The sequence below is a fragment of the Pristiophorus japonicus genome, chromosome 7 (assembly GCF_044704955.1).
Source record: "Pristiophorus japonicus isolate sPriJap1 chromosome 7, sPriJap1.hap1, whole genome shotgun sequence".
Classification (NCBI taxonomy): domain Eukaryota; kingdom Metazoa; phylum Chordata; class Chondrichthyes; family Pristiophoridae; genus Pristiophorus; species Pristiophorus japonicus.
Window position 1 is genome coordinate 249,460,675 of NC_091983.1, and position 19,033 is coordinate 249,479,707.

Here is a 19,033-nt window from a genome sequence, read left to right on the forward strand (position 1 = left end):
GGGGCAATTACCCCATCTCGGGTCGGCGCACGGTTGACAACGGGTCGGAGCCGCGCGCGGGACGGAAGAATGGGGTGTGGCGGAAAGCTGTTTCAGCTGCCCCCAGCTCGGGAGCAATTCCAGATGGTTTGCACCATCCGCCTGCCCCCAGTCGGAAAGGCTTACCGCCACATTACCACCTTATTACAGCCTCTTAGAGGCAGTAACACGCCTTTAAAAAAAGGGGCAATTTCAGGCCCGTGAGTTGCTTACAACTCTGACCGCTGATCTTACTTCGGTCCAGTCCTATGATCTGACTACATTAAACCATTTACATTTTTTCCCTTTAAGTTGCAGTTTATTTCTAACAATAGAATTTATGTCTCCATGCTTTCCTTTTCAGATCACCTCTGTTACTGAAAAGGGTGGAATCGAAACCATCCCCATAATGGATTGGTTGATCGAACGGCGCCATTTCTACAGGATCTATCAGCTGCCTGTCTTTGTGAAGTTCAGGTTAGATGCCACAGAAATCTTCCCAAACTGTTGTTTAAGTACAAAAACAAGTGTTATTTCCAGGATGTTATGAGGTTTAATATACCCTCCGCCCCCCACCACCCCCCCCACCCCGCCACCACCCTTTTAACCAAAACATTCCCATTTGTCTTATTTCCGTAGAAGTTTGAGGCACAGAAGGAGGCCATCAATCAATTGGAGGCAATTCGCATCTTCAGCACCTGGGCAGTAACCCGGTGGAACGAATCGCTTCCCATTGTCAGACCCGACAACTTTTAATCTGTTGACGTTTACGGAACGAAAATCGGGCGGGTTCTCTAAAGGGTTGGTGATTCGGTTGCCAGATTAGTGTCCAGGATATAATGTTAAGAATAAACCCCGCTGGGCCAGCTCTTTGCTCGAGCAATCCTAAAACTAATTCCAACAACTTGTTTTCACCCCATTTGAAGCACTTCCTCTGCTTCAAATATTTATCCAATTTGTCCTCAAGAGACTCCGTGGGCTCTGCCTCAACCACTTCCTGTGGCAAAGTATTGTATGCTCCCAAAACCCTCTGTGTAAAGAAACTTCTCCTAATCTCACTCAATCATCAAACATCCTCCTCTTTTACATCCAGCTTCTTACTTCCAGTGTTGTCGGTAGAAACCAATGCAACATATTTATTTGATATCTCTACTGTATCTTCATCCTCCACAATTAGACTTCTTCCAGTAAAATAAATGAATTAAAATTTCCGTATTTGTGTCTGAAACACTGCTGCTGAGTCTAAACTCCACACTTTTCTGGCGTGGCTCAGTGGCTAGCCCTCTGGCCTCTGAATCAGATGGTTGTGTGTCCAAGTCCCACTCCAGAGACTGGAGCATGAAATCTAGGCTTACATCCCCAGTCCAGTGCTAAGAAAGTGCGGCACTGTTGGAGGGGCAGTACTGAGGGAGCACCGCACTCTCGGGAGGGACAGTACTGAGGGAGCGCTGCACTGTCGGAGGGTCAGTACTGAGGGAGTATTGCACTGTCGGAGGGACAGTACTGAGGGAGTGCTGCACTGTCGGAGAGACAGTACTGAGGGAGTGCTGCACTGTCGGAGAGGCAGTACTGAGGGAGCGCTGCATTGTCAGAGGGGCAGTACTGAGGGAGCGCCGCACTGTCGGAGGGACAGTACTGAGGGAGTGCTGCACTGTTGGAGGGGCAGTACTGAGGGAGTGCTGCACTGTCGGAGGGCCAATACTGAAGGAGTATTGCACTGTCGGAGGGCCAATACTGGGAGCGCTGCACTGTTGAAGGGCCAGTACTGAGGGAGTGCTGCACTGTTGGAAGGGCAGGACTGAGGGAGCGCTGTAATATTGAAGAAGCAGTACTGAGGGAGTGCTGCACTGTCGGAGGGGCAATACTGAGGGAGTGCTGCACTGTTGGAGGGGTAGTACTGAGGGAGTGCTGCACTGTCAGAGGGGCAGTACTGAGGGAGTGCTGCACTGTCGGAGAGGCAGTACTGAGGGAGCGCTGCATTGTCAGAGGGGCAGTACTGAGGGAGCGCCGCACTGTCGGAGGGACAGTACTGAGGGAGTGCTGCACTGTTGGAGGGGCAGTACTGAGGGAGTGCTGCACTGTCGGAGGGCCAATACTGAAGGAGTATTGCACTGTCGGAGGGCCAATACTGGGAGCGCTGCACTGTTGAAGGGCCAGTACTGAGGGAGTGCTGCACTGTTGGAAGGGCAGGACTGAGGGAGTGCTGCACTGTTGGAAGAGCAGTACTGAGGGAGCGCTGTAATATTGAAGAAGCAGTACTGAGGGAGTGCTGCACTGTCGGAGGGGCAATACTGAGGGAGTGCTGCACTGTTGGAGGGGTAGTACTGAGGGAGTGCTGCACTGTCAGAGGGGCAGTACTGAGCGAGTGCTGCACTAATGGAGGTACCATCTTTCGGATGAGACATTAAACTGAGGTCCCATCTGAACATAAGAACATAAGAAATAGGAGCAGGAGTAGGCCATTTGGCCTCTCGAGCCTGCTCCACCATTCAATAAGATCATGGCTGATCTGATCTTGGCCTCAACTCAACTTTCCTGCCTGCTCCCCATAACCCTTGATTCCCCTATAGTTCAAGAATCTGTCTATCTCAGCTTTAAATATATTCAATGACCCAGCCTCCACAGCACTCTGGGGTAGAAAATTCCAAAGATTCACGACCCTCTGAGAGAAGCAATTCCTCCTCATCTCCGTCTTAAATGGGCGACCCTTTATTCTGAAACTACGCCCCCTAGTTCTAGATTCCCCCACGAGGGGCAACATCCTCTTTGCATCTACCCTGTCAAGCCCCTTCAGTATCTTATGTTTCAATAAGATCACCTCATATTCTTCTAAACTCCATTGAGTACAGGCCCAACTTGCTCAACCTTTCTGCCCTCTCAGGTGGACGCAAGAGATTCCACGGCACTGTTCGAACAAGAGCAAGTGGAATTCTCTCCAGTGTCCTGCCCAATATTCATCCTTCAACCAACATTACCAAAACAGATTATCTGGTCATTATCGCTGTTTATGGGATCTTGCTGTTGGCAAATAGGCTAAAGGGATCAAGGGGTATGGAGAGAAAGCAGGAAAGAGGTACTGAGGTGAATGATCGGCCATGCCCTTATTGAATGTTGGTGCAGGCTCGAAGGGCTGAATGGCCTACTCGTGCACCTATTTTCCATGTTTACACTTGAAAGGTGATTTATTGGCTGTAAATCACTTTGGGACATCCTGAGGTCATGAAAAGCACTATATAAATGGAGGTTGAATAGACATTGAACAACTCCCACAGGGTTCTGTCCTGGCACCCATGTTATTCAACATTTACACCAGGTGATCTGCCCGAGAGAGTCCCACAAGTTCATATAAGCTGATGACATTGCCTTGGCCATGTAAAACATGAATCTGTCCATCACCGAGGAGACCTTGACCAGTGATTTACAGAGGATGGAGGCCTACTTCCGCCGATGGCGCTGTATGTATGCTTGGTTTTACGCACGTGTGTGCTACCCAGATATAAAAGGCCAGCCATCTTGTAATGTGATCACTTCGGGCTCTAATAAAGTAGAGCCAGGTTTGTACCAATTCGGAGTTTACAGTATTCAGTCTTTTGAGTTATTGCATACAAACCATTTGGCGACGAAGTAACAAGAACCTTTGCTTGCAAAAATAAGCACAATTGGCATTCTGGAGCGATTCGTGGAATGAGAAGATTGGGCAAATTAGCCCGCTTGACGCAGTACTTTGTGGCCAACAAAATGGAGAAAGAAGAAGATGCAGTTCAGCGCCGGACGGTCCTCCTCACGGTTTGCGGTCCGAAAATCTATAGACTCATAAAGAATCCCCTCTCGTCCATAAGTCCAATGGACAAGGACTATGAAACATTGTGTGCTCTGGTATGTGACCATCTCAAAGCAGATGAAGGCATCATCATCTCAAGATATCAGTTCTATATGCATATTCGTTCTGAGGGCCAGGATGTATCGGAATTCGTTGCCGACCTAAGATGTCTAGCTGGACCGTTTAAGTTCGAAACTGTGTTAGCAGACATGCTGCGGGACTTCTTTGTAATTGGCATCAACCACGAGGTGATCCTGCATAAACTATTGGCGGCGGAGACGCTGGATTTGAGCAAGGCCATCACGATTGCCCAATCATGCATGACGACGGACAAAAGCTTAAAGCAGATATCATAGAAAAATCGGAACTTGACAAGTACTGTAAACAAGATAGTATCGTCATTTGGCAGAGCTGCATATGGCAGGGCCTACCCAACTGTGTACGCGAAATCTGTGGCTGCTCAAAGCCCGCCAATGGGAATGAATCCGATATCACCGTGTTGGCGTTGTGGGAGAAATCATCGGCATCATCAGTGTCGGTTTAAATAATATATTTGTAATGGCTATTCGGGAGTGGGGCACCTCCAGCGCACGTGTCCGCAACTGAGCAAGCGTGCTGTGGCGTACCACGTGGAGGATGATGACCAGTCTAGCATGCATCCGGATATACAATCCGAGATACCAGAGGTGGAAGTGTATGGACTGTATTCGTTCCTAACAAAGAGCCAACCGATAATGATTAATGTAAAACTTAATGGTGTACCTGTATTGATGGAATTGGACATGGGTGCGAGTCAATCAATAATGAGTCAGAGGACATTCGACGGCTGTGGGATACTAAGGCTGTGAGGCCGAAGCTGAGTCCAGTCAATGCCAAGTTGCGTACGTACACTAAAGAACTTATAACGGTGATTGGCAGTGCAGTAGTCAAGGTGACGTATGATGGCGCGGTTCACAATTTACCATTATGGATTGTTCCAGGCAATGGTCCAACGCTGTTCGGCAGGAACTGGCTCGAAAAAAATCAAATGGAACTGGAACAAAATCAAAGCGTGTTCAAGTGCTGAGCAAGTTCCCCTCACTGTTCAAACCAGGCATCGGCAATTTCACAGGAACCAAGGTGCAGATCCACGTGGATTCGGATGCAAGATTATAAAGCTCGGGCAGTTCTGTACATGATGAGGGAGGTCGAAATCGAACTGGACAGACTCCAGCATGAAGGGATCATATCACTGGTCGAATTTAACGAATGGGCCAGCCCCATTATTCCCGTGTTGAAAAGTGATGGCACTGTCAGGATTTGTGGAGACGACAAGGTTACGATGAACCGAGTTTTGAAACAAGATCAATACCCGTTACCGAAGGCTGATGACCTGTTTGCAATGCTAGCCGTGGATTAGTCGTTCACAAAACTGGATCTGATGTCGGCCTATATGACACAGGAGTTGGTCGACACGTCGAAGAAACTTGCGTGCAACAACACTCATAAAGGACTGTTTATCTACAACAGGTGCCCTTTTGGAATTCGCTCGGCTGCAGCCATATTTCAGAGGAACATGGAGAGTCTACTGAAGTCCATCCCCAGAACCATTGTGTTCCAAGATGACATAATGGTCACAGGTTGTGACGCCGCTGAACATCTGAACAACCTGGAAGAGGTTCTACATCGTCTGGACAAAGTGGGACTCAGACTGAAACGCTCGAAGTGCGTCTTCATGGCAACGGAAGTCGAATTCCTGGGGAGGAAAATTGCTGCTGACGGTATCAGGCCTATTGACTCGAAAACCAAGACCATCAAAAATGCACCCAAGCCTCAAAATGTGACGGAGCTGCGTTCGTTCCTTGGTCTACTCAGTTACTTCGGTAATTTCTTACCTAGATTGAGCACTTTATTAGAGCCACTGCACATGCTGCTAAGAAAAGGCAACAATTGGGTTTGGGGTGCATCTCAAGATAGAGCTTTTGAGAAAGCTACTAATCTGCTTTGCTCTAACAAGCTGCTGGTACATTATGATCCATGTAAGCGTCTCGTTTTGGCCTGTGATGCTTTGTCATATGGAGTTGGTAGTGTGCTCCAACAAGTCGGGCAAATTACAACCTGTTGCATATGCTTCAAAAAGTTTGTCAAATGCGGAAAGAGCAAGTTATTATTTAAATGGAGAAAGATTGCAAAGTGCTGTAGTACAGCGGGACCTGGGGGTACTTGTGCATGAAACACGAAAGGATAGTATGCAGGTACAGCAAGTGATCAGGAAGGCCAATGGAATCTTGCCCTTTATTGCAAAGGGGATGGAGTATAAAAGCAGGGGAGTCTTGTTACAGTTATACAGGGTATTGGTGAGGCCACACCTGGAATACTGCGTGCAGTTTTGGTTTCCATATTTACGAAAGGATATACTTGCTTAGGAGGCAGTTCAGAAAAGGTTCCCGAGGTTGATTCCGGAGATGAGGGGGTTGACTTATGCGGAAAGGTTGAGTAGGTTGGGCCTCTACTCATTGGAATTCAGAAGAATGAGAGGTGATCTTATAGAAACGTATAAGATTATGAGGAGGGCTTGACGAAGTGGATGCAGAGATGATGTTTCCACTGATGGGGGAGACTAGAACTAGAGGGCATGATCTTAGAATAAGGAGCCGCCCATTTAGAAATGAGATAAGGAGAAATTTCTTCTCTCAGAGGGTGATGTATCTGTGGAATTCGCTGCCTCAGAGAGCTGTGGAAGCTGGGACATTAAATACATTTAAGACAGAAATAGACAATTTCTTAAACGATAAGGGGTTATGGGGAGCGGGCAGGGAAGTGGAGCTGAGTCCATGATCAGATCAGCAATGATCTTATTGAACAGCGGAGCAGGCTTGAGGGTCCTTATGGCCTACTCCTGCTCCTATTTCTTATGTTCTTATACCCAAGAAAATGTGTGAGGAGACCAAACCTTACATCCGTCGCAAAGACGAACTATCCATTCAATCAGATTGTATGCTGTGGGATAATCGTGTTGTTATGCCCAAGAAAGGCAGAGAGTAATTTGTGCATGATCTACATAGCACACATCCCGGTATTGTCATGATGAAAGCCATTTCCAGGTCTCATGTATGTGGCCTGGAATTGACTGATCTGGAATCATGTGTGCATCAGTGCAACATTTGCATGCAGCTTAGTAAAGCACCAGCGGAATCGCTGCTGAGTCTGTGGTCGTGGCCATCTAAACCATGGTCCAGGATCCACATCGACTTTGCAGGTCCCTTCCTGAGAAAGATGTTCTTAGTTGTGGTGGATGCTTATTCCAAGTGGATAGTGTAAGGTATGGAGAAAGAGTCAGACTGAACACTGAGCTCAAAGTAAAGTGCCTCTCCAACCTGTGAAGCCTTCTTAAATACCTGTGCTCCCAAGGGATTATGGGATCCTTTGGGACTCCGGAGAATGAGCCCTCTGGTGGCTGTACAGAGTAACTACAAGTCCACATATATAACAGATAGAGTGTACAATCATGTCATCCAGCACATCCACAGCTACCATTGAAAACCTTTGTGTCATGTTTGCTACGCATGGTCTGCCTGACATCGTTGTAAGCGACAACGGATCTTGCTTCACCAGTATGGAATTTCAAGAGTTCATGAAACTCAATGGTATCAAACATGTGAGGTCAGCACCATTCAAAACCGCATCTAATGGACAAGCAGAGCGTGCGGTCCAAACCTTCAAACAAAGTATGAAATGTGTAACTCAAGGTTCACCCATTTACTATCTGGCTGTGTATTGCAGGTAAAGGGTACACAGTCAGATAGTAAATGGGTGACCAACAGGGAGCGCAGTGCAAGGAAGGTAGTGCAGGGGTTCCCTGTGGTCATCCCCCTGCAAAACAGATACACCGCTTTGGGTACTGTTGAGGGGGATGACTTATCAGTGGAGGGCAGCAGCAGCCAAGTTCATGACACTGTGGGTGGCTCTGCTGCACAGGAGGGCAGGAAAAAGAGCGGGAGAGCCATAGTGATAGGGGATTCTATTGTAAGGGGAATAGATAGATGTTTCTGCCTCCGCAACCGAGACTCCAGGATGGTATGTTGCCTCCCTGGTGCAAGGGTCAAGGATGTCTCGGAGTAGGTGCAGGACATTCTGAAAAGGGAGGGTGACCAGCCAATTGCTGTGGTGCACATAGGTACCAACGATATAGGTAAAAAACAGGATGAGGTCCTACGAGACGAATTTAGGGAGCTAGGAGCTGAATTAAAAAGTAGGACCTCAAAAGTAGTAATCCCAGGATTGCTACCAGTGCCACGTGCTAGTCAGAGTAGGAATCGCAGGATAGCTCAGATGAATACGTGGCTTGAGGAGTGGTGCAGAAGGGAGGGATTCAAATTCCTGGGACATTGGAACTGGTTCTGAGGGAGGTGGGACCAGTACAAACCAAACGGTCTGCACCTGGGCAGGACCGGAACCAATGTCCTAGGGGGAGTGTTTGCTAGTGCTGTTGGGGAGGAGTTAAACTAACATGGCAGGGTGATGGGAACCTATGCAGGGAGACAGGGGGAAATAAAATGGAGGCAGAAGCAAAAGATAGAAAGGAGAATAGTAAAAGTGGAGGGCAGAGAAACCCAAGGCAAAAAACAAAAAGGGCCACATTACAGCAAAATTCTAAAGGGGCAAAGTGTGTTAAAAAGACCAGCCTGAAGGCTCTGTGACTCAATGCGAGGAGTATTCGGAATAAGGTGGACGAATTAACTGCATAGATAGCAGTTAACGGATATGATGCAATTAACATTACGGAGACATGCCTCCAGGGTGACCAAGGCTGGGAATTCAATCCAGGGGTATTCAACATTTAGGAAGGATATACAGAGGAAAAAGAGGCGGGGTGGCGTTGCTGGTTAAAGAGGAAATTGATGCAATAGTAAGGAGGGTCATTAGCCTGAATGATGTGGAATCGGTATGGGTGGAGCTGCGGAATACCAAAGGGTAGAAAACGCTAGTGGGAGTTGTGTACAGACTATCAAACAGTAGTAGTGAGGGTGAAGACAGCATCAAACAAGAAATAAGGGATGTGTGCAATAAAGGTACAGCAGTTATCATGGGCGACTTTAATCTACATATTGATTGGGCTAACCAAACTGGTAGGAATGCGGGGAGGAGGATTTCCTGGAGTGTATTAGGGATGGTTTTCTAGACCAATATGTCGAGGAACCAACTAGAGAGCTGGCCATCCTAGACTGGGTGATGTGTAATGAGAAGGGACTAATTAGCAATCTTGTTGCGTGAGGCCCCTTGGGGAAGAGTGACCATAATATGGTAGAATTCTTTATTAAGATGGAAAGTGACAGAGTTAATTCGGAAACTAGGGTCCTGAACTTAAGGAAAGGTAACTTCGACGGTATGAGGTGTGAATTGACTAGAATAGACTGGCAAATGATACTTAAAGGGTTGACGGTGGATAAGCAATGGCAAACATTTAAAGATCACATGGATAAACTTCAGCAATTGTACATCCCTGTCTGGAGTAAAAATAAAACTGGGAAGGTGGCTAAACCGTGGCTAGCAAGGGAAATTAAGGATAGTGTTAAAACCAAGAAAGAGGCATATAAATTGGCTAGAAAAAGCATCAACCCTGAGGACTGGGAGAAATTTAGAATTCAACAGAGGAGGACTAAGGGTTTAATTAAGAGGGGGAATATAAAGTACGAGAGGAAGCTTGCAGGGAACATAAAAACTGACTGCAAAAGCTTCCATAAATAGGTGAAGAGAAAAAGATTAGTGAAGATAAACGTAGGTCCCTTGCAGTTGGATTCAGGTGAATTTATAATGGGGAACAAAGAAATGGCAGACCAATTGAACAAATACTTCGGTTCTGTCTTCACGAAGGAAGACGCAAATAACCTTCCGGAAGTACTAGGGGACAGTGGGTCAAGTGAGAAGGAGGAACTGAAGGATATCCTTATTAGGCGGGAAATTGTGTTCGGGAAATTGATGGGATTGAAGGCCGTTAAATCCCCAGGGCCTAACAGTCTGCATCCCAATGTACTTAAGGAAGTGGCCCTAGAAATAGTGGATGTATTGGTGATCATTTTCCAACAGTCTATCGACTCTGGATCAGTTCCGATGGACTGGAGGGTAGCTAATATAACACCACTTTTTAAAAAAGGAGGGAGAGAGAAAACGGGTAATTATAGACCGGTTAGCCTGACATCAGTAGTGGGGAAAGTATTGGAATCAATCATTAAGGATGAAATAGCAGCGCATTTGGAAAGCAGTGACAGGATCGGTCCATGTCGGCATGGATTTATGAAAGGAAAATCATGCTTGACGAATCTTCTGGATTTTTTTGAGGATGTAACTAGGAGAGTGGACAAGGGAGAACCAGAGGATGTGTGTATTTGGACTTTCAAAAGGCTTTTGACAAGGTCCCGCACAAGTCATTGGCGTGCAAAATCAAAGCACATGGTATTGGGGGTAATGTGCTGATGTGGATAGAGAACTGGTTGGCAGACAGGAAGCAGAGAGTCGGGATAAATGGGTCCTTTACAGAATGGCAGGCAGTGACTAGTGGAGTGCCACAGGGCTCAGTGCTGGGACCCCAGTTCTTTACAATATACATTAACGATTTAGATGAAACAATTGAGTCTGATATCTCCAAGTTTGCAGATGACACTAAACTGGGTGGCGGTCTGAGCTGTGAGGAGGACGCTAAGATGCTTGGACAGGTTAGGTGAGTGGGCAAATGCATGGCAGATGCAGTATAATGTAGATAAATGTGAGGTTATCCATTTTGGGGGCAAAAACAGGAAGGCAGAATATTATCTGAATGACGGCAGATTAGGAAAAGGGGAGGTGCAACAAGACCTGGGTGTCATGGTACATCAGTCATTGAAAGTTGGCATGCAGGTACAGCAGCCGGTGCAGAAGGCAAATGGTATGTTGGCCTTCATAGCGAGGGGATTTGAGTATAGGAGCAGGGAGGTCTTACTGCAGTTGTACAGGGTCTTGGTGAGGCCTCACCTGGAATATTGTGTTCAGCTTTGGTCTCCTAATCTGAGGAAGGACATTCTTGCTATTGAGGGAGTGCAGCGAAGGTTCACCAGACTGATTCCAGGGATGGCTGGACTGACATATGAGGAGAGACTTGATCAACTGGGCATTTATTCACTGGAGTTTAGAAGGATGAGAGGGGATCTCATAGAAAGGTATAAGATTCTGACAGGACTGGACAGGTTAGATGCGGGAAGAATGTTCCCGATGTTGGGGAAGTCCAGAACCAGGGGACATAGTCTTCGGATAAGGGGTAGGCCATTTAGGACTGCGATGAGGAGAAACTTCTTCACTCAGAGAGTTGTTAACCTGTGGAATTCCCTGCCGCAGAGAGTTGTTGATGCCAGTTCATTGGATATATTCAAGAGGGATTTAGATATGGCCCTTACGGCTAAAGAGATCAAGGGCTATGGAGAGAAAGCAGGAAAGGGGTACTGAGAGAATGATCAGCCATAATCTTATTGAATAGCGGTGCAGGCTTGAAGGGCCGAATGGCCTACTCCTGCACCTATTTTCTATGTTTCTATGTTCGGAGGTTACAGTATTCGGTTTTTTGAGTTATTGCATACACAACAGCCGCAAAAGACCATCACCATGACATTCCACCTCAAGCCCCATCAAGCAAACCAAGCGTTGAAAGTCTCCATTTGCGGCGCAGAGGTAAACCAGAATGCTCTCCTATTTTGGAGTCGCGCTTGATCGCACCCTGTCATATAAACACCATCTCCAGAACCTTGGGAAGAAACTAAAGACGAGTCAAATTGATCCAGAAACGCGCTGGATTCACATGGGGATCACACGCTTAAAGCACTCGCCCTGGTGTAATCTGCAGCGGAGTACTGCTCTCCGGCATGGCTATAAAGTCCGCATGTCAAATCTGTTGATGTCCCGCTGAATTCTACTTTGAGAATTATCAGCGGTATGCTTTTATCGATACCAAAGACTTGGCTCCCCGTGCTTGCAAACATTGCACCACTGTGATGTATCTAGCACACAAATCACTGACTCCACACAGTCTGGTGTAAGTCTAACTGCTGTGACCTTCGTCCTTTATTGTTCAGCTCCAGAGTGCCTCTCAGGTGTGGTGATCAGCCTAAAATAGTGCCTGTTCGAGGTACTTCCAGGTTTCCCACCACAGCGCCCTCTGTGGTGTGGCATAGTGCTTACATTACATCTCAGGTACCAGGACGATACACACATCATTACATAACATCACCTTCCCCCCCCCAAGAGGACGCAGGACGACGATACATACATCAATACATCATAGAAACATAGAAACATAGAAAATAGGTGCAGGAGCAGGCCATTCAGCCCTTCTAGCCTGCACCGCCGTTCAATGAGTTCATGGCTGAACATGAAACCTCAGTACCCCATTCCTGCTTTCTCGCCATACCCCTTGATCCCCCGAGTAGTAAGGACTTCATCTAACTCCCTTTTGAATATATTTAGTGAATTGGCCTCAACTACTTTCTGTGGTAGAAAATTCCACAGGTTCACCACTCTCTGGGTGAAGAAGTTTCTCCTCATCTCGGTCCTAAATGGCTTACCCCTTATCCTTAGACTGTGACCCCTGGTTCTGGACTTCCCCAACATTGGGAACATTCTTCCTGCATCTAACCTGTCTAAACCCGTCAGAATTTTAAACGTTTCTATGAGGTCCCCTCTCATTCTTCTGAACTCCAGTGAATACAAGCCCAGTTGATCCAGTCTTTCTTGATAGGTCATTCCCACCATCCCGGGAATCAGTCTGGTGAATCTTCGCTGCACTCCCTCAATAGCAAGAATGTCCTTCCTCAAGTTAGGAGACCAAAACTGTACACAATACTCCAGGTGTGGCCTCACCAAGGCCCTGTACAACTGTAGCAACACCTCCCTGCCCCTGTACTCAAATCCCCTCGCTATGAAGGCCAACATGCCATTTGCTTTCTTAACCACCTGCTGTACCTGCATGCCAACCTTCAATGACTGATGTACCATGACACCCAGGTCTTGTTGCACCTTCCCTTTTCCTAATCTGTCACCATTCAGATAATAGTCTGTCTCTGTTTTTACCACCAAAGTGGATAACCTTACATTTATCCACATTATACTTCATCTGCCATGCATTTGCCCACTCACCTAACCTATCCAAGTCACTCTGCAGCCTCATAGCATCCTCCTCGCAGCTCACACTGCCACCCAACTTAGTGTCATCCGCAAATTTGGAGATACTACATTTAATCCCCTCGTCTAAATCATTAATATACAGTGTAAACAGCTGGGGCCCCAGCACAGAACCTTGCGGTACCCCACTAGTCACTGCCTGCCATTCTGAAAAGTACCCATTTACTCCTACTCTTTGCTTCCTGTCTGACAACCAGTTCTCAATCCACGTCAGCACACTACTCCCAATCCCATGTGCTTTAACTTTGCACATTAATCTCTTGTGTGGGACCTTGTCGAAAGCCTTCTGAAAGTCCAAATATACCATATCAACTGGTTCTCCTTTGTCCACTTTACTGGAAACATCCTCAAAAAATTCCAGAAGATTTGTCAAGCATGATTTCCCTTTCACAAATCCATGCTGACTTGGACGTATCATGTCACCATTTTCCAAATGCGCTGCTATGACATCCTTAATAATTGATTCCATCATTTTACCCACTACTGAGGTCAGGCTGACCGGTCTATAATTCCCTGTTTTCTCTCTCCCTCCTTTTTTAAAAAGTGGGGTTACATTGGCTACCCTCCACTCGATAGGAACTGATCCAGAGTCAATGGAATGTTGGAAAATGACTGTCAATGCATCCGCTATTTCCAAGGCCACCTCCTTAAGTACTCTGGGATGCAGTCCATCAGGCCCTGGGGATTTATCGGCCTTCAATCCCATCAATTTCCCCAACACAATTTCCCGACTAATAAAGATTTCCCTCAGTTCCTCCTCCTTACTAGACCCTCTGACCCCTTTTATCAATACAATTGTCCAACGGAAGGCAGGTGGGCATAGACAGTGCGTTAGTATGGTACATATTATCTGGTACATTAACTAGTTATTGACTGGTAACGGATCCCTGATTTCCTTGTTAGCCCTTATCATTAATTGTACTTCATATCCATTATTTTACACAAATACAGTGGCCATTCAGCATTCAAAAATTAATTCTTATTATAAATTTGCCATCTCACATTAATATAGCTCATTTTAGACTCGCTCTGACTTACAGAAGTCCTTTGTGGGGACCACCTCTTGGTAAGGCCCTTTTAAGACTCCCGGGTGCATTTCCTTTTTAAGGCGCCATCTTTGATGCAGGAGGATTCCACGAGGCTTCTCCTTGGGTGCCGCCATCTTTGATACTCTGCTGCTCTGAACACGATGCTGCCGCCATCATCTTCTCCGCCGCTCTGGATGCCCTCCGCCGTCGCAGCCTCCGCTCCCCTCCGCTGCCACCTGACTTGCCGCCTCTCCTGCGGCCATCGTCGTCGCTTCTCCGGCGGCCACCATAACCGCCTCCCCTGTGGCTGTCGTGGCCTCTCCAGCAGCCGCACTTGCTGCCTGCCCCGCGGCCTCCGTAGCGGCCTCCCATGCGCCCTCCGTGGCCGCTGACCTCCAGGTGCTGCGACGCTGACAGCTCCTCGGCGGGGCCCGCCCAACGGCACCTTCCTCTGCGGGGCACTTCCCATCCGCCGGCCATCCTGGGAACCCTCGCACCCCGCCGGCTCACCCCCGCCCCCCCCCCACTAGGTCCCTCTCTGCAGGGCTGCTTGCCTTTTGATGCTGAGGCTGCAGGATCTCTGTGGCTTGAGGTCCGGGCCTGGGACTTGCCTGTGGGTGGATTGAGGCTGCAGCTCCAGCTCGGTCGGCGCTGCTCTCTGGGGACCCGGGGCACGGCAGCACCTCGGGGAGCAGCACCCCGGGGAGTGGTGAAGTCTTCCCAGCTCCCACGGACCGTCCCCGACTCTGAGTTCCAGGACCCCGGGGTCCGTGCTCTCTGCCCCAGGCAGAGCCACGTTCTGCAGTTTTGTCCATGGTGGGCGCTATCCTGTGGACAGTGCCTGCCGGGTTCGAGACTGTGTGGATTATTTGCTTGGTGCTGCAAGTCGAGGTCATATATGCCCGGCTGATGGCGATGGCCTTTGTCAGAATGACTGTGGGTTCCGTGGCCAGCAGCTTGTGAAGGAGGCCCTCGTGGCCAATCCCCATAACGAAAACGCCCCGCAAAGCCTCGTCAAGGTGTGCGCCAAAATCACACGGCGCCGCGAGTCTCCTGAGGTCTGCAGCATATTTGGTGATATCCTGGCCCTCAGGTCTACAGTGATGGTAAAATTTGTTTCTGGCCGTGAGGATGCTCTCCTTCGGTTTCAACTGGTCACGAATGAGTTCAGTCAGCTCCTCGTATGACTTGTCCCTGGCGCTCCCGGGTGCCAGCAAATCCCTGACGAGACAGTAAACCTCATCTCCACAACTGGAGAGCAATATCGCCTTACGCTTATCTCTCAGTGCGTATGTGTCCTCCGTCAGGTCGTTTGCTATGAAGTAGTACTCGAGCCTTTCCGTAAAGGCCTCCCAATCATTGCCCACAGTAAAATCCTTTCGTGAGCCCAGAGTAGCCATGGTTGCGTGCAGTTCGTCCGCTTCCTAGTCGCCAATGTGGTGTATGTAGCACACAAATCACTGACTCCACACGGTCTGGTGTAAGTTTAACTGCTGTGACCTTCGTCCTTTATTGTTCAGCTCTAGAGTGCCGCTCAGGTGTGGTGGTCAGCCTGTTCTAGGTACTTCCAGGTTTCCCACCACAGCGCCCTCTGTGGTGTGGCATAGTGCTTACATTACATCTAAGGTACCAGGACGATACACACATCATTACATAACAACCACCACATCTATGCTGCTGCCAATATGCAAACTTCAGAGAATACAACCAGTACACCAGCAAAGACATAAGAAATAGGAGCAGGAGTAGGCCATTTGTCCCCTTGAGCCTACTCCGCCATTTATAAGATCATGGCTGATCTGATCGTGTACTCCATAACCCTTTATTCTCTTATCGTTCAAAAATCTGTCGATCACCGCTTTAAATATATTCAATGACCCAGCCTCCACAGCTCTCTGGGCACAGAATTCCACAGAGTTACCACCCTCTGAGAGAAGAAATTTCTCCTCATCTCAGTTTTAAATGGGCGGCCCCTTATTCTAAGACTATGCCCTCTAGTTCTAGTCTCCCCCATCAGTGGAAACATCCTCTCTGCATCCACCTTGTCAAGCCCCCTCATAATCTTATATATTTCGATAAGATCACCTCTCATTCTTCTGAATTCCAATGAATATAGGCCCAACCTATTCAGTCTATCTTCATCAGTCAACGCCCTCATCCCTTATTCTACAGTGGAATTCTCTGCCACAGAAGCCTAATTTCAGCAACATTAATCTGACCTGTCCTGTAAAAATAAAGGGGCCGAAATGGTCCCTTTTAGCGACGGCCTTTAGCCCGAGCGTGGTGAGAAAATCGGCTAGCGTCGAATTTTGCAGTGGTTTTGCGGCGGCGCTACAAGATAGCGCCCCGCTTGTCGGCGCGAAGCGCTGATGACGTCATCGCTGTGTGCATTGCCCCCTTGCCTCCTCAGAAGTGAAATTTCCCCACGCAACCAACCTTAGTGCCTGCCAATGACAACGACAGCTTGAGCTGTTAAGTTGCAGTCGGTAACCGGATGTCCCAGCGCTATTTAAAGGCGTCATCTTGCAAAGTTTTTTTTTGTTGGCCATTACTTATTTCTGGTTTAGTCAGTATGGCTGGTCAATCGAAAGCAGCGATTTTTATGCTCAACCAATGATCTGCCTCCTACCTTTTCCCCTGTATCACTCATGGCACTTTCGATGTTGTACCATTTCTGTCGCTGCATGGTGTCTCTGCCGGATGTCAACTGTCTACTCCGACTTCACCATCAGAGGATGCTATGCCAAAGACAATGGCGCAGCCAATTACAGAGGGAACGGCATCGAGAGAGGGAGAGAAAATGGCTACAATTAAGAGAGGGAGCACAACAGGGAGAGGCCCATGGAGCATGCCACAGGGAGAGGGAAAGGGACAGGCAACGGGACAGGCACAGAGAACCACATCCAGCAGCACAGGGAAAAGCACATCAAGATTTTGCCAGAGGAAGATGCGCCACTGGGCTGGCAACAGAATCATGGTATGATGGTATGAGACGTGAATTGGCTCGGATAGACTGGCGAATGATACTTAAAAGGTTGACGGTGGATAGGCAATGGCAAGCGTTTAAAGATCACATGGATGAATTTCAACAATTGTACATCCCAGTCTGGAGTAAAATAAAACGGGGGAGGTGGCTCGACTGTGGCTAACAAGAGAAATTTGGGATAGTGCTAAATCCAAGGAAGAGGCATATAAATTGGCCAGAAAATGCAGCAAACCTGAGGACTGGGAGAAATTTAGAATTCAGCAGAGGAGGACAAAAGTTCTAATTAGGAGGGGGAAAATAGAGTACGAGAGTAAGCTTGCTGGGAACATAAAAACTGACTGCAAAAGCTTCTATAGATATGTGAAGAGAAAAAGATTAGTGAAGACAAACATAGGTCCCTTGCAGTCAGAATCAGGTGAATTTGTAATGGGAAAAAGGAAATGGCAGACCAATTGAACAAATACTTTGGTTCTTTTTTCACGAAATACTAGGGGACCAAGGATCTAGTGGGAAGGAGGAACTGAAGGAAATCCTTATTAGTCAGGAAATTATGTTGGGGAAATTGATGGGATTGAAGGCTGATAAATCCCCAGGGTCTGATAGTCTGCATCCCAGAGTACTTAAGGAAGTGGCCCTCGAAATAGTGGATGCATTGGTGATCATTTTCCAGCAGTCTTATCGACTCTGGATCAGTTCCTATGGACTGGAGGGTAGCTAATGTAACACCACTTTTTAAGAAAGGAGGGAGAGAGAAAACGGGTAATTATAGACTTGACATCAGTGGTGGGGAAAATGTTGGGATCAATTATTAAAGATGAAATATTAAACTTGGAAATATTACACTCAATTGCTTCATCTAAATCGTTAATGGATATTGTAAAGAGCTGTGGTCCCAGCACTGAGCCCTGCGGCACTCCACTAGTCCCTGCCTGCCATTCTGTAAAGGACCCGTTTATCCCGACACTCTGCTTCCTGTCTGCCAACCAGTTCTCTATCCACGTCAGTACATTACCCCCAATACCACACGCTTTGATTTTGTACACCAATCTCTTGTGCAGGACATTGTCAAAAGCCTTTTGAAAGTCCAAATACACCACATCCACTGGTTCTCCCTTGTCCACTCTGCTAGTGACATCGTCAAAAAATTCCAGAAGATTCGTCAAGCATGATTTCCCTTTCATAAATCCATGCTGACTTGGTCCGATTCTGTCACTGCTTTCCAAATGCACTGCTATTTCATCCTTAATTATTGATTCCAACATTTTCCCCACTACTGATGTCAGGCTAACCGGTCTATAATTACCCGTTTTCTCTCTCCCTCCTTTTTAAAAAAATGGTGTTACATTAGCTACCCTCCAGTCCATAGGAACTGATCCAGAGTCGATAGATTGTTGGAAAATGATCACTAAAGCATCCACTATTTCTAGGGCCACTTCCTTAAGTACTCTGGGATGCAGACTATCAGGCCCCGGAGATTTATTGGCCTTCAATCCCATCATTTTCCCGAACACAATTTTCCGCTTTATAAGAATATCCTTCAGTTCCTCCTTCTCACTAGACACATTGTCCCTTAGTACATTCGGAAGGTTATTTGTTTCTTCCTTCGTGAAGACAGAACCAAAGTATTTGTTCAAATGGTCTGCTATTTCTTTGTTCCCCATTATAAATTCACCTGAATCCGACTTCAAGGGACCTACGTTTGTCTTCACTAATCTTTTTCTCTTCACATATCTATAGAAGCTTTTGCGGTCAGTTTTTATGATCCCTGCAAGCTTCCTCTCGTACTCTATTTTCCCCTCTTAATTAAACCCTTAGTCCTCCTCTGTTGAATTCTAAATTTCTCCCAGTCCTCAAGTTTGTTGCTTTTTCTAGCCAATTTATATGCCTCTTCCTTGGTTTTAACACTATCCCTAATTTCCCTTGCTAGCCACGATTGAGCCACCTTCCCTGTTTTATTTTTACTCCAGACAGGGATGTACAATTGCTGAAGTTCATCCA

General features: G+C 47.3%; 1 protein-coding gene across 1 annotated transcript in view; it reads left to right on the forward strand.

Moving 5' to 3' along the window:
* The window catches only part of LOC139266717 (dynein axonemal heavy chain 6-like), a 580,613-nt gene that overhangs the window by 285,154 nt on the left and 276,426 nt on the right, over positions 1 to 19,033 (forward strand). The window contains exon 8 of the mRNA XM_070884303.1: positions 383 to 495. Within this exon, the coding sequence (XP_070740404.1) occupies positions 383 to 495 (113 nt within the window). The remainder of the gene's footprint in view (positions 1 to 382; positions 496 to 19,033) is intronic.